General features: G+C 48.3%; 1 protein-coding gene across 1 annotated transcript in view; it reads right to left on the reverse strand.

Moving 5' to 3' along the window:
- Positions 1-956: 956 nt before the first annotated feature.
- The window catches only part of LOC115076239 (protein NKG7-like), a 52,825-nt gene continuing 39,104 nt past the window's right edge, over positions 957-14,677 (reverse strand). The window contains exon 5 of the mRNA XM_029577462.1: positions 957-1,727. Coding sequence (XP_029433322.1) covers positions 1,687-1,727 — 41 coding nt within the window. The 3' untranslated portion in view covers positions 957-1,686. The remainder of the gene's footprint in view (positions 1,728-14,677) is intronic.

Raw genomic sequence — 14,677 nt, forward strand, 5'->3', positions numbered from 1 at the left:
CGCGCAGCAGGCCCGCTGGCGCGCGGGGATTTACGTCTCCCTCCGGGAGGCGTAAATCCCCCGACAAAGGTAAGGGGGGGGTGTAGACAGGGCCGGGTGGGTGGGTTAGGTAGGGGAAGGGAGGGTAAGGTGAGGGGAGGGCAAAGGAAAGTTCCCTCCGAGGCCGCTCCGATTTCGGAGCGGCCTTGGAGGGAACGGGGGGAGGCAGCGCGGCTCGGCGCGCGCAGGCTATACAAAATCAATAGCCTTGCGCGCGCCGATCCAGGATTTTAGTGGATACGCGCGGCTCCGCGCGTATCTACTAAAATCCAGCGTACTTTTGCTTGAGTCTGATGCGCAAGCAAAAGTAGGCTGATCGCGCTTCTTTTAAAATCTACCCCTTTCTGCATAGCATTCTTGCTGACTTCCCAAAAAACCTTGGTGCAGTCAGTGATGAGCAAGGTGAACTATTCCACCAAAATTTGAAGGTCATGGAGGCACGGTCTGAGGCTAGATGGGATGTACATATGATGGCTGACTATTGTTGGAGCATCAGGCGAGATTGTCCACAGATTGAACACTACCGGAAATGCTATAAACGTAAATTTTACCTTAATATGTATGTTTGGTAGCAGAACTTTACTACTTATACACAATTTGACTTACAGTAACAATATATAGCCTTTGTATGAATAAACTAACTCTAAAACAGTATATTCAGGTAATTTTTTCTTTTATTTCCTTTGTATGTACATTTTGTATGATTTTTGGGACAAAGGGAGGGTATCCTGTACCTTAAAAAGTTGACGTGATAGGGAAAAACTGGAGTCATTTTTTGATTCAGATGTCAAAAGTTAAACAAAAACAAGTGTCAGATCTAACTCACCGAAAATTGTGTTCCCCAGTATAATTATCTCAGCAGAAGGTACAGATTTCTAGACAGAGGACTTACCTTACATTCAGCACTCGGCACTGCCTTTCACATGTACCTCAGGTTTTTATTTTTAAGGAACACAACGATAGACAAATATTTTATTTAAAAATAAAAGAGCATTCCCATTGCACAAGGACAAATAAACTCGTAAATGAAGGAGTCTGGACACAGGGAAGGTAATTTGCAAAGGGACTTCTGGGAGTAAAGTAGAGCTGTACCTGCAGACCTGGCCGGTGTGCGTGTAAAGTTTCACGCTGTGTGCACACTTTTACAGGTAGAGGGGAGAGGGGTTCCGGGACTGGAGTCTCGGTGGGCTTGGAACTAACGTGCATACGTTTTGTATTTTAAAAAGAATGTGTGTACATTCTCTTGGAAAAACTACATGCACCAAATAGCTAGTGTACTTGTGTGTACATAGTTTTTGCTGGGATCATTTTCACAGCAGATTAATGCGTGGAAGTTTGTTTTGAGAATTGGTGCAACTTACACACTTATTTGCCAGTTAACTTATATAAAATGTTACTAAATTACCCCCCCCCATTAATAATATTCTGTATTTGTAAACCAGTTTTCCAATGGGCTTATTTTTTTCCCAGGTATGATAAGTTCCTGCCCCTAGGAGCTTACAATCTAAGGGGTTACCCTCAGGAAATGGGAGATAAAGTGACTTGCTGAGGGGGACAGTGAACATCAGTGGGAGGATTTGAACCCAGGTTTCCTTCCTTCGTACCCTCATTAAAATAGGACATGGCATGGCTCTGGCGTGCTGATGTTTACTGTGGCTCTTTCTTGAAGGCAAGCATGTTGACTGTGGCTAAAGAGAGAGAGAAGGAGAGAAAAGAATTAACCATGGAGAAAAGCAGGGTTTCCACTCAACCCGGAGGGACTGATCCAGTTCTGTATTTATTCAGCTCAGGCCTTTTCAGTGGTAGCTCAAGCTGAGTTTCATTTAGGTACTGGAGGTGTTTCCCAGTCCCCAGAGGGCTTACAACCTAACTGGGACATGCATCAAGCTGCGTTAGGGCTTAATGTGCGTTAAACAGCGTATTTTGCACAATATATGTGATATTTTACATAGTCCTGCCCAGATTCCCTCCCTTATACCAATGAGCTGAACAGGCAATCTGATGTTAATAAATGAACGTGGCCGACTTGGAAAGCTGTCAGCGCCGTTAATTTAACAATACCTCCTGAGGAAACGGGTCCCAAACACTGGTTCCAAGGCTCCCACATTAGATTTAAAGGGCTATGAAAAAAACCGCCTGGTAAAAATTAAAAAAGGCCTGCAGGGGGTCAAAGCTGAGTCCCCTCCTCACCCTGGGGCTGCCTCATCTCAAGTTAAAAATATAACTTAGCTGTTTGTGTAACGACAGCCCCCCCAATCACCCAACCTTGTCAAATTACCATAAGAGTATCCCCCACCCCCTTTCAATACTAGCATGTCCCATCAGGACCTACCCCCCCAAAGATCCCTCTAACACTCCTCCTCCCTCTTCCAGATCCCCCCAAGTGTAGAAAACCTCGTTGGGGCCTAGTAGAGAGCATTCCCACTGGCCCCGAACCTTCTCCCGCACAATCAAGCTCCAAAATCAACCTCGAATCCAGCCTTCAGGCCCACCGTGCCTGCTAGCCTCGTGCCTGGTTGGGGCAAGGTCAGGTCAGTATCGTCTTGAAAAATGGCACTGACGGGCTAGGGGGGACCCCAGGCCCCAAAGCTGGATCTTAAGTTGATTTTGGAGGTTAAGAGGTGGATTTAGGAGGGGGAGAAGGGGGTTCTCCACTAGATCCCAACAAGGTTTTCTACCACTTGGGGGATCCAGGGGGAGAGGGTGGGAGGGAGGGACCTGCTGACACATACTAGTATTGACAGGGGGGGGGGGGGGGTGATACTCTTTTATTGTATTTTGACAGGGTTGGGGGGGAGCTGTTGTTGCACAAACAGCTAAGTTCTATTTTTAACTTGGGATGTCGGGGCCACCTTGCCTGGCAGCCCCCAGGGTGAGGAGCGGTGTCACCTGTAACCCCATCCCGGGTGGCAGGCTGCACGCCGATGGGGGCCATAAACTTATATGTAATCTCTTTGGGGCTGGAACCCTTGCTAGCTGTTCCTTCAGCCTCTTTCCCAAGAGTATGGATTATTTTCGGGGGGAGTTAACTTTCAGGGCCTCAAATGCTAAGGGTGGCTTCCTTGGATTGTCCCTGGGAGAAGGGTCTCACGACTCTGTGTCCAGGGGCGGATTGGCCTATCGGGGATCGGGCATCCCCCGGTGGGCCGATCGCTCCAGTCACGTGGTCTGCCGAGCGTGGCCGTGACGGAGCCGTGCTCGGCAGACCACGTGACGTGTCCTGGGCCAGCCTGGGCGGCGAATACCCGGGCTGGTCCAACATCGTGAGTCCGCCGCTGCCCCACGCAGAGGGATACGTGTCCTCAATGTGTGCCGTGGGTGCCAAAAACCACTCTGAAGTTATTTGTTTAGTGTCCAAAACTTAAAGTCTTTACTGTTTCAAACACTGATGAGAATGGCGCAACAAATGAATCTTCAGCCCCCCAGAATTTCAGTAGCATTACAATCTCTTTCCCTCTATCTGTTCAAGAATATCTTGTGCCAGGGCTAGGAAACGTTCACCATCCAGGGTAAGGACAAGTGAAGTTCCCAGGTGGACGGGGACCCTTTGTATGGACAGGAAAACCCCTCCAACGTGGGCAAAAAGGTTGAAACACAGTCTCTGCACAGAGCAAAATCCTCTCTCTCCCCCCGGTTGGGTGTCCTCAGGGGTCTCAAATCGGTTTTATTCCGGGTTAACAGATCTACCAAATCTCTTTGCTTCTCTCACAGTCTTTTCTGGATCCCTGATGGGAGGAACCCCTTCGAAACAGGCAGCTCTCCCTGCTCCAAACGGGAAGGAAACAGCATTTAAAACCTTCCTCCTGGATCTCCAAAAATTAAGTTCTGCGCACCTTCAAAGGGAGTTAGCAGCAGACTTCCTCCTTGCGGCAGATCATCACCTCCTCCGTCCTCGTGGAGGGTGTGGAAGCAGGGCAGCTCTTCCCCAACCTGCACAGCCCCAGGCACAGGGCTCCCTGTGCCCTGAGCCCAAGGCTCCTACCACTTAAAATGTAAAAATCCCAAAAATATACCCAGAGGGAGAATCCTCACCAGCCAGTGAGTGGACGTTTCCCCGACCCTGGGAAGTCTCCCCAGGCAGGGTTTGCCTGGTGCCTCTGAGTGGGCCTGAAAACCCAAGAAAAACTCCTCTCTCTCTCCTAATTCTCAGCAAACCATAAGGTCTGCCTCCAGGGTCTCTGAAGAGGGAGGGGCTGCATCTGAAAGTGACCTTCCCCATTCATCGACCTGCACTTAACCATTTTCGGTTTGAACCAGACTTTTTTTTTCCTTACACAGCACTTTAAGCTTATGGCGGCCCCATGAGAAAAAAACAAAATGGCGATACAGCCATGATGCTTTTTTGGGGCGAGAGACCACCATCGCGGCGACAATCCCCCAATGATAGCGGAACTCCCCCAGTGTGGCTTAGTGCATCGAGGCCTACGTCTGCCCCCGAGCCGTTCCCTGCTTCTCAGCCCATTGCTGAAAGTACCAGGCTGGCTTTCCACTGTGCCCGCTATGGACTTGAGATTGCATTTTCTCAAGAAAGGTCAGGAACCACAATTCCCAGACGCACAGGGTCAAAACCAGGACTGGATCTGCCCCTTAGGGTTGGCTTGGCGCTTACAAACAATCCTGCTCCAGGGAGGGGGTCGCCTAGAACCCTGGGTGGGAGAAGTGACCCAGGCTCAGCAGCTAAATAGAAAGGCCTGGCTATAGTTTATATTTTAAAGTCGCATTCCCAGGGCTGCGTTTGTGCCAGGAGGGTAAACGTGTGCTGCAGAGTCAGCAGGTGCAAGGTACCTGACAGCAGTGCTGCCAAGCCCCTCCTGCAGGCAACACCCAGCCAGCTGGGCTTTCAGGTTTGATGCAAAGAACATGCATGAGATACATGTGCATACACTGAGTGTTCAGTGTATGCACATGTATCTCATGCATGTTCATTATGTAACCTCCTCTCCCCCTGGGACACATAAAATGTGAGAAGGTCTGGCACACGTGGGGGATAAGAGGCAGTCCAGAGGCAGGCAGGGTGCAAACACTTTTCTTAAACCGGCACGGGGGAAACCAACCCCTCTGTGAACTCTCCCTCTCCCTATCCCTATGGGTGATACTGGTAGGCAATCCCCAGTTAACTCCACACCAAGGGGCCGATGCAATACGGTGCCCTCAGCCGAGCGCACTGTACAACCCGCAGTCGGATATGGGTTAAAAAGGCGCTAATCCTTTTTAGGAGGATTAGCGCCTATTTAACGCGCGTCCGACACAGAGTGAATGAGATGGCGCTCATCGAATGCATGTGAATGAGGCTATTACTCATTCACTCCAATGCAAAAAAATAAAAGTGTGTCTCGGACGCACATTTATCACTCAGCTATTAACAGCTGCCTGGAGCAGGCGTTAATAGCTGAGCGCATTGAAAAGAAGTAAAGCAGAAAAAGTACTTTTCTGTACTTTTTAAGTTAAAAAAAAAGAAAAAAAACCCCTCAGCCGGCCGCATTGAAGACCGATGCCAATAAACTCAGTGTCGGTGTTCATAACCGGCAGAGCGTCGGTAACCGCGGGGTCGCGTTAGCAAGGAGGCGCGACCCCCTAATTTACTTATAGCAATGCGCGTTTTTTATAGCATCAGCCCCCAAGGTATCTGTCAAAACACTGAAACGTCTCTTTCCTGGGGTTACCAGCGGAGCAAGGCTTACAAAATGGATAGAAGTTTTAGCAGTTTTCTTTTTGCTTTTGTTATCCAGCATTCCCAGGATTTCCCAGGCAAGACACCGCCTTCCAGATATTACTCCAGCAGTAATGAACAGGGTTCATAAATCTCTCCGCGCCTTTCCCTCCTCCCCCCTTTCAGTCTGAAACCCCCACTCTTCACCCCCTCACCTTCATCCAAATCAAGTATTCACCTCCGCCAGCCAGGGACTCGCTTGCTGCGGATCCTTCAGCTCCATACCAGAGGGGCCATGGCCCCACCGAAATTTGGGCCACAGCAAGCAAAGAGTGACTCCTCCCTGCTCCCCTGGAGCTAGGAGAAGAGCCAGGTCGCTTCTCCAGGTGCTTGGCCTGGGGCAGTGGCCACTGGCAGTGCAGCACAGACTCCTCCTCCTCTGTCACCTGACCCCTCCCACGGCCTCTCTCTTCTCTGTTATTCTTACCCTGCTGCAATGGCGCTTGGTGGGGGGAAGTCAACTCCCCGAATCTTCCTGCAGATCACAGCCTGGGAGGGGGCCGCTGGAGGGGGAAACGCATTCGCTTCTTTTCTCACCGACGTTACTTTTGAGTGCTCAGCAGTCACTTCGTGGCCTGCCAGGCAGACCCCACTGAACCAGGGCAAGTTCCGAAAAATGCTTTCACAGTCGTTGGAGAGCAGCTTAGTATTGTACACTCTACCTGTACTACACGAAAATCATTTGCAGCAGGGATTTAATTATAAATGCCTCTGTAACTGAATTCTGCTTGTCTGACTGAGGACTTTATTCCCCGGCATGGGATCTATTTAATGTTTGGGTAATTGCCAGGTACTTGTAGCCTAGTTTGGCCCCTGTTGGAAACAGGATGCTGGGCTTGATGGACCCTTGGTCTGACCCAGTATGGCAGGTTCTTATGTTCTTATGAGGTGGGGTGCTGAGGAGGGGAGCGGAGAGGGCTGGGAGCAGGGGAATGGGTTGTGGCAGGAAGGAGAGAGAGGAGGGAAGGAAGTGGAGGGGGCAGGCCTGATCATTTTGGGGGGGCCACTGAGCCTTTTTATTTCCTATGGGGGCTGGCCTCTTTTCTCATCCCAACCCCCTTTCCTCCTGCCCCTAGTCCCGCTCCTTGTTCTCCCCAGCCCATTCCCTCTGCTCCCAATACACCTTTCTCTCCCCCTTCAGCAGCCCACCTCTCTCCCTCATTCCCCTGCTCTGCCTTCAGTCCCTCCACTCATCCCACTCTTGTTCTTGTCCCTTGCCTCATCCTCTCCCCTCACCCCCCCCCCCCCCTATTTTTCCCTGTTGCTATCTTCTCTCCCTTCTTTCTCCCTCCTCCTTTCCCATTCCTCTTGCTCTCTTTTCTCTCATAGCACTCCTTCTCCTCTTGCCCGCAGCTCTACCCACCCCTCACAAGAAAAACAAATTGTTCCATCCCCTTTATCATTTTGGTCACCATTCTGTGTACCTTTTCTAATTCTGCTGTATCATTTTTGAGATGCAGTGTCTGGAACTGCTCACAATACTCAAGATGAGGTCACACCGTGGAGTGATACATAGACATTATGATATTCTCTGTTTTATTCTCCATTCCTTTCCTAATAATCCCTAGCATTATATTTCTTACTTGGATACTGCTACATACTGAGCAGAAGATTCCATCGTATTATCAACGATGACGCCTAGATCCTTTTCTTGAATGGTGACTCCTAACATGAAACCTTGCATTGTGTAGCCATAATTTGGGTTACTCTTCCCTAAGTGCATCACTTTGCACTTGTCCACATTACTTTTCATTTGCCATTTGGATGCCCAGTCTCCCAGTTTTGCAAGGTCCTCTTGCAATTTCTCTTGTGATTTGACAAGTTTGAATAATTTTGTGTCATTGGCAAATTTGAAGTCCTCACTTGTTCCCATTTCCAGCTCATTTATAAATATATTGTAGCCCAGGCATCTTCTGGGGTTACCAGTAAGTCCTGGGTGTTTAGAGAAGGATTCTGTGGAATCTGGAATGGCCGTCCCCTTTGTAATATATAACAGTATATAACCGCGCCTTTGTTACACTTGGGAGGCAGTCTTCTGAGTTGTGAACAGTAGAAGTTTAGTTTTTGTTATTTTTCAGGCCTACCACAAATCACAAAAATAGGAGCCTAAGTACCCTAGTGACTGAAGTTTGTCTGGTCGGATATACACAGCAAGCAAATCTTTGAGACTGACTTGCTGGATTGTATTCCTTCCATTTCTATTCTTAATGCTCTTATTCTTTGTTCAGAACACGTTTCTGATTTTTGTTTTATTACTTTATTAATTTTAAATCTCAGAAAAGTTGCTTGCAATGGCCTTCCCAAGGTGTCTTTTAACATCTCTAAAGTTTTGACTGCCTCTTCCTGCCTGCATTGGAGCACAGAAGGTCCTGCTCCAGGGGATCCCTCCCGCCAGGAATTCAAAGAAGACATCTAAGGACTGCAGTAAAATCAAAGATGAGTTTAATCAACTAACTGAGAGTAAAAGGCAAAGCCTAACGTCAGTGAAGCCACCCATCCAGTAGAGAAAGAGATGTATCTTTCCGTGCAGAGACAGATATAGAGTATCCTTGCCAGTTGGAAAGGGTTCGTGTGCCCGTTCAAAGGACATCCTGCCCACCTGCTGAACCTGTTTTTCCGAGTCCTAGATGGTAGGAATTTCCTTGGCCAGTCTGAGATATTCCTGCACAGATTTGGGAGAACATTGTAAGAAACTATTTCATTGTGTTGCTGTGGATGAAGGATTTGGGCCATTTCGCATATATTATCTTCAGTAAAGAATTATTTTGGACGCTGACACGGTGACTCTAGTCTTCATTTGTCATCCCAGTAAATACTGTTATTTCAATAATTGCAACGCCAAAGGAAGTCAGGGAGAGAGAGAATTAGCCACTTCACACTGGGAACTGAGAGGACTTCTTTCATCCCCAAGTCTAATGAACCTACACCCTGGGAAGGAAAGAAAGTAGAACAGCTAGCCTGGGTTCCTTCCCCAAAGAGTTATAAATACGTTTATTTGCCTAGCTGTACCAGACAGGCTAAGAGAGAATTTGAAAAGAAGTTGGCTGAAGAGGAAAAAATTCACAATAAAAACTTTAAAAAACATATCCAAACAGAAAGCCTGTGAGGGAATCGGTTGGACCGTTAGATAATCGAGGAGTTCTCTATTTATTTATTTAGTTGTTTATTTATTTAAAAGTATTTCTATACTGTCATTAAGTTATTTACCATTATAACGGTTTACAATAGGGCACGAATATTAAAAAATAGCTAAAACTTTACAAAGAAGGTGCCATTAATAATCGTTAACAATTGAATCGTTATAAGCTAATTGATTTCTGACGTAAGATATCCATTGGTACCTGTCTCTTGGATGGGTACATTCGGTTTGTTGTTATTTTATTTATTTATTTAAAATTTTTATATACCGGCATTCATGATACAATCACATCATGCCGGTTTACATAGAACAGGGGTGTACAAAGAACGTTTAACAGTGTGACAAAGATAATTTCCAGGTTGGCACATGGAGATTATGTGTTAGGTGCTTTATGCTGGCTCTTCCTTATCTGTTTCAAGGTTCTCTTTGTTAAAGGGGCACTTAGGGAAGGTAAGGCCATTGCAGAAAGAATACACTATTTCTTTGCTTCAGTGTTTACAGAAGAGGATGTTGGGGGAGATACCAGTTCCAGAGAAGGTTTTCAAGGGTGATGTTTCAGATGAACTGAAACAAATCATGGTGAATCTGAAAGTTGTGGTAGGCCAGACTGACAAAATGAAGAGTAGTAAATCACCTGGACTGGATGGTATACACAACAGGGTTCTGAAAGAACTAAAAAATGAAATTTCAGACCTATTTCAATTAATTTGTAGCCTATCATTAAAATCATCCATTGTACCTGAAGACTGGAGGGTGGCCAATGTAACCTCAATATTTAAAAAAGGGCTCCAAGGGTGAACCAGGAAACTATAGACTGGTGAGCCTGACTTCAGTGCTGGGAAAAATCAGGGAACCTGTTATAAAGAATAAAATCACAAAACATTTAGATAGACATGGTTTAATGGGTGTTAGGATTAGTGAGTATGTGGGCCCTGTGCCGAGGTGAGAGATGGTACCACCCACAGGGAGGAGCCCTGTGAGCCTCACCGTCGGGAGATGAGGTCTCAGCGGACGTCAGTCACAGCTATAGGAAATAGTCTGAATTAGGAAAGTAGAGAGACACTGTCCATGGAGCGGGGAGTGCAGGAGAAAGTCACAAAGTCTGTGCGGTGGGGTACACCCAAGGAGGAACCCACTTCCAGGGCCTGCCGACATACCTGCAGCTTCCTATGCAGGCTCCTCCCCCGCCAGGCCTCCTTAGGGCCGCGTGCGTGTCTTCCTATCATTCTTAAAGGGACCTCGGCAGGAAATTACTGCAGTTCTTCCTTCTGACCCCACCTGGCTCTTTTCCATTTGAGGCAAGGTCTGCTCCATAGACCTTCTCGGCTCCCTGACTTTGTGCCCTGTTCCTCCACGGAGGATATCTCCTGTCTTTTCCGTACTGCCTGACGTTTCCTGGAATCTGACCCTCGCCTGGAACCTTGACTCCGAAGATTGCCGCCTGTCCTGACCTTTCACTTGAAACTTGACCCCGAAGATTGCTGCCTGCTCCGAACTTTCGCTGGAACTTCGACTCCGAAAACTGCCACCTGTTCCGACCCAGTGCCTGGGAGTTCACCTACAAGAATTGTCTCCTGTCCTGACCCACACCTGGTCTCCTGCTTCAGGGTCGAGGTCCACTTTGGCTCTCGCTCTCCAGCCTTCTGTCCACCTCTGGCCCCGGGCCTGGGATCCATTCCAGCTTCTCATCTTCACTCAGAGACCCCACGTTAAGTCCAGCCGGCCCCGGTACCCAAGGGCTCAACCCAAGGGGAACATGGGCTGGTTGGTGCCACCTGTGGGTTTCCTCCACAGGTGGCACCAACTCCACCTCGGGGCAAGAGGTCCACCTTTCAGAACCGCAACAGTAACAAGTGAAAGATCTCTCAAGGCCGCAGAGAAGGAAGATGTCTATGACTCCTGCTGCAAATGCTGTTATTTTTAGAGAGTCCTTTCCAGATGTCTCTGGGAACTAAGTTATTATTTTTTCCAAAGACTGTGCAGATACTAAAAACGCTTTTTGTGCTGAAACCATGAAAACTGTTCGCCCAAGGTCAGACTAGAAACCTGGGAGTAGCAGGGAGAGGCAGTACCCAGCAGGTGTACTGAAGGTGGTAAAACAGTAGGAGGGAGGGGGACTCTGCTCCTGTGTTTTGCAGGTTAGGATAAAAGCAAGCAGAGCTGTGAGAACAGCCTGCGTCACCTGCTACTTAATTCAGACTTCTGGAGCTGAGCTATTTCATCTGTCATTAGGAAGGTAAGATTTGCTACCTTTATATGTATCTTTCAATACCTTTCTAATCATTATTATTATTTGCTTGCAATTCTCTCTCCGGTGCTTGCTGTTTGCGATTTGTATTATTATCCCTTTCCTTAGAAAGTGCTCAAATAAACTTCCCATCTAAATCCTGGATCCTGGTGTACTGACTCAGTGCATGAGCACATGTTTGTTGGTGCATCGGAGACATCCCGAGCTGTAAAGCCCCTTGGTATCTCCCTTTTTCCCGACAATCAGCCCCGAGGTAGGCCTGTGGGAGTACAGGCAAGCCCCCGGTATATTCTCTGTGTGTGTACGGCCAGAACCCAGAGCAGACACTGTCCCCTATCCCATGCCGTTTCAATTTCCTGAGAAGTCTCATCCTAGGCGTCCCCAACAGTCCTTTGATGGAGCCATCTCTTCTTCCTCCAGCCCTCCACCGTCTGTGTGGCTCTCCTTCTTCTCTACTTGGACCCAAGCCAGGTCCCTGACTAAAATCCCCTTCAGCACACCTGGGAACTCTCCGGATTTGGCCCGGAGACTCCGGAATTCTAAAGGAATTGCCGGGTCTCCGGGCCAACATCAGAAAACTCCGGGTCCTGCTGCAGAAGCAGACCCTGGAAAACAAAAAAGGTCACCGGGCGTGCGGCTGAAGAGAGATCTATCGGGGGGGCACCAACCTGGAAAGAGGAGGAGTATGGGCCGCGCGCCGGAAGGAAGAGACCCGTCGAGCCATATGCGCGAGGAGGAGGAGCATGGGCTCCACGCCGGAAGGAAGACGGGCTGCGAGTGAGCCCATGCAGAAGAACAAGGAGCACGTCCCACCCCCCACCCCTGAAAAAGGAAGAGAGCCTTTGCCAATGCAGCTGCAAGGAGGAGGCAGCGTGTAGGAAAGAGGAGACGCTATATTGGGCCCATGCAAGGGAAGCTGCTGGAAGGAGATCTGTCCACCCTGGAAGGTTTGGGGTGAGGACTGTGTGTGGAAGAAGGAGAGGAGTGAGTGCATGTAGGTGTGTGGAAGAAGAAAAGTGAATGTGCATGTGTGTGTGTGTGTGTGTGTGTGAGAGTGCATGAATGCATATGATAGAGGGAGAGAAGTGTGTGTGTGTATTTGTGTGTGAAAAAGGGAGAACAGGGTGTGAGTGCATGTAGGTGTGTGGAAGAAGAAAAATGTATGTGCATGTGTGTGTGTGAGAGTGCATGAATGTATATGATAGAGGGAGAGAAGTGTGTGAGTGCATACATGTGTGTGGAAGAAGGAGAGAAGTGAGTGTGCATATGTGTGTGGAAAAGGAAGAGAAGTGAGTGTGCATGTGTGTGTGTGAGAATGCATGAATGCATATGATAGGGGGAGAGAAGTGTGTGTGTGTGTGTGTGTGTGTGTGTGTGTGTGAAAAAGGGAAAACAGTGTGTGAGTGCATGTTTGTGTGTGGAAGAAGAAAAGTGAATGTGCATGTGTGTGTGTGAGAGAGTGCATGAATGCATATGATAGAGGGAGAGAAGTGTGTGTGTGTGTGTGAAAAAGGGAAAACAGTGTATGAGTGCATGTTTGTGTGTGGAAGAAGAAAAGTGAATGTGCATGTGTGTGTGTGAGAGTGCATGAATGCATATGATAGAGGGAGAGAAGTGTGTGTGTGTGTGTGTGTGTGTGTGTATGTGTGTGTTTGTGGTTGAAAAAGGGAGAACAGTGTGTGAGTGCATGTATGTGTGTGGAAGAAGGAGAGAAGTCTGTGCATATGTGTGTGGAAAAGGAAGAGAAGTGAGTGTGCACGTGTGTGAGTGCATGTGTATGATGGAGGGAGAGAAGTATGTGTGTATGTGAGAAAGTGCGTGTATGTGTGTGAGTGAACATGTGAGAAGGTTTGTGCGAATGCTGTTACCGCCCCCCTCCCCCGCCGACAATCTCAGGGTGACAGGAAATCAAACATTCCCAGATGTGCCTTAATCGCCTTGGACCTGGCTGCTCCTTCCACTCCTATTCCATGCTGGAGTTCCCTAGTCAGACCCCTGACAAAATTTAGAAGCCTAATTTATATTCTCACAATCTGTCCTCTAAGAGGATTGGTCTTCCCTCCTTCATAAAGAAAAAAAACCCTCACAAAACCCATGAAACAAATACAACTAGAAATGTCCCTTTATAAACTTTATGGACATTAATCTATACCAGGGACCTCGCAATACTCTTGCTGCCATCTGATGGCCATTCCCAAAATTGCAGGCATCAACAAACAGGGTCCCGACTAGGGATGTGAATCGTTTTCCATATCGTCTTAACGATAGAAATCGTGTGGCAGGGCAAGAAAATCGTCTTAGGCACGATTTTTTAGTTAAAAAATCGTTAAAAATCGTTTTTTCCGATTAGTGCGCACTAACTCGAGTTAGTGCGCACTAACGGGAGTTAGTGCGCACTAACTGGGAGTTAGTGCGCACTAACTGAAAATGATACAATTTGACACTTTTCAGGTCAGTTAAGGTCAGTTTAGGAATGAATATGTATTCCTATTGGCTGCCCTCTTATTTATTCATGTTACCAAGTTTCCTACTGACAGTATATGGGGGATGGGAAATGGAAACAGTTGGTAGCTTGACAAAACAAGTAATGTGATCAGTCAATGTGACTAGAACTTGTGCCCTAACCCTGATACCAGGGGTATTGTGATCTTCCTGCACACAGTGCCCTATCCCTATTAATACCAGGAGTGTTGTGATCTTCCTGCACACAGTGCCCTATCCCTAATACCAGGGGTGTTGTGATCTTCCTGCACACAGTGCCCTATTCCTGATACTGGGGGTGTTGTGATCTTCCTGCACACAGTGCCCTATTCCTGATACCGGGGGTGTTGTGATCTTCTTGCACACATCCCGATATCAGGGATAGGGCACTGCATGCAGGAAGATCACAACACTCCTGGTATTAATAGGGATAGGGCACTGCATGCAGGAAGATCACAACACTCCTGGTATTAATAGGGATAGGGCACTGCATGCAGGAAGATCACAACACCCCTGGTATCAGGGATAGGGCACTGTGTGCAGGAAGATCACAATACCCCGGAGGAGTGAGGGTCAGGCAGCTCCCCCCTGTCTGTGAAGCCAGCCTCTCACTAGTAATGCAGGGAGGGAGCTGTCTCAGACTTCACCATCCTCCCCCCCCCCCCCCTTACCCACACACCATTCACTAGCTGGGACATGGGGGAAGTCAGGAGTGAGGGTCAGGCAGCTCCCCCCTGTCTGTGAAGCCAGCCTCTCACTAGTAATGCAGGGAGGGAGCTGTCTCAGACTTCACCATCCACCCCCCCCCCTCACCCACACACCATTCACTAGCTGGGACATGGGGGAAGTCAGGAGTGAGGGACAGGCAGCTCCCCCCTGTCTGTGAAGCCAGCCTCTCACTAGTAATGCAGGGAGGGAGCTGTCTCAGACTTCACCATCCTCCCCCCCCCTCACCCACACACCATTCACTAGCTGGGACATGGGGGAAGTCAGGAGTGAGGGTCAGGCAGCTCCCCCCTGTCTGTGAAGCCAGCCTCTCACTAGTAATGCAGGGAGGGAG

The sequence above is a fragment of the Rhinatrema bivittatum genome, chromosome 14 (genome assembly GCF_901001135.1).
Source record: "Rhinatrema bivittatum chromosome 14, aRhiBiv1.1, whole genome shotgun sequence".
In the NCBI taxonomy this organism is placed as follows: domain Eukaryota; kingdom Metazoa; phylum Chordata; class Amphibia; order Gymnophiona; family Rhinatrematidae; genus Rhinatrema; species Rhinatrema bivittatum.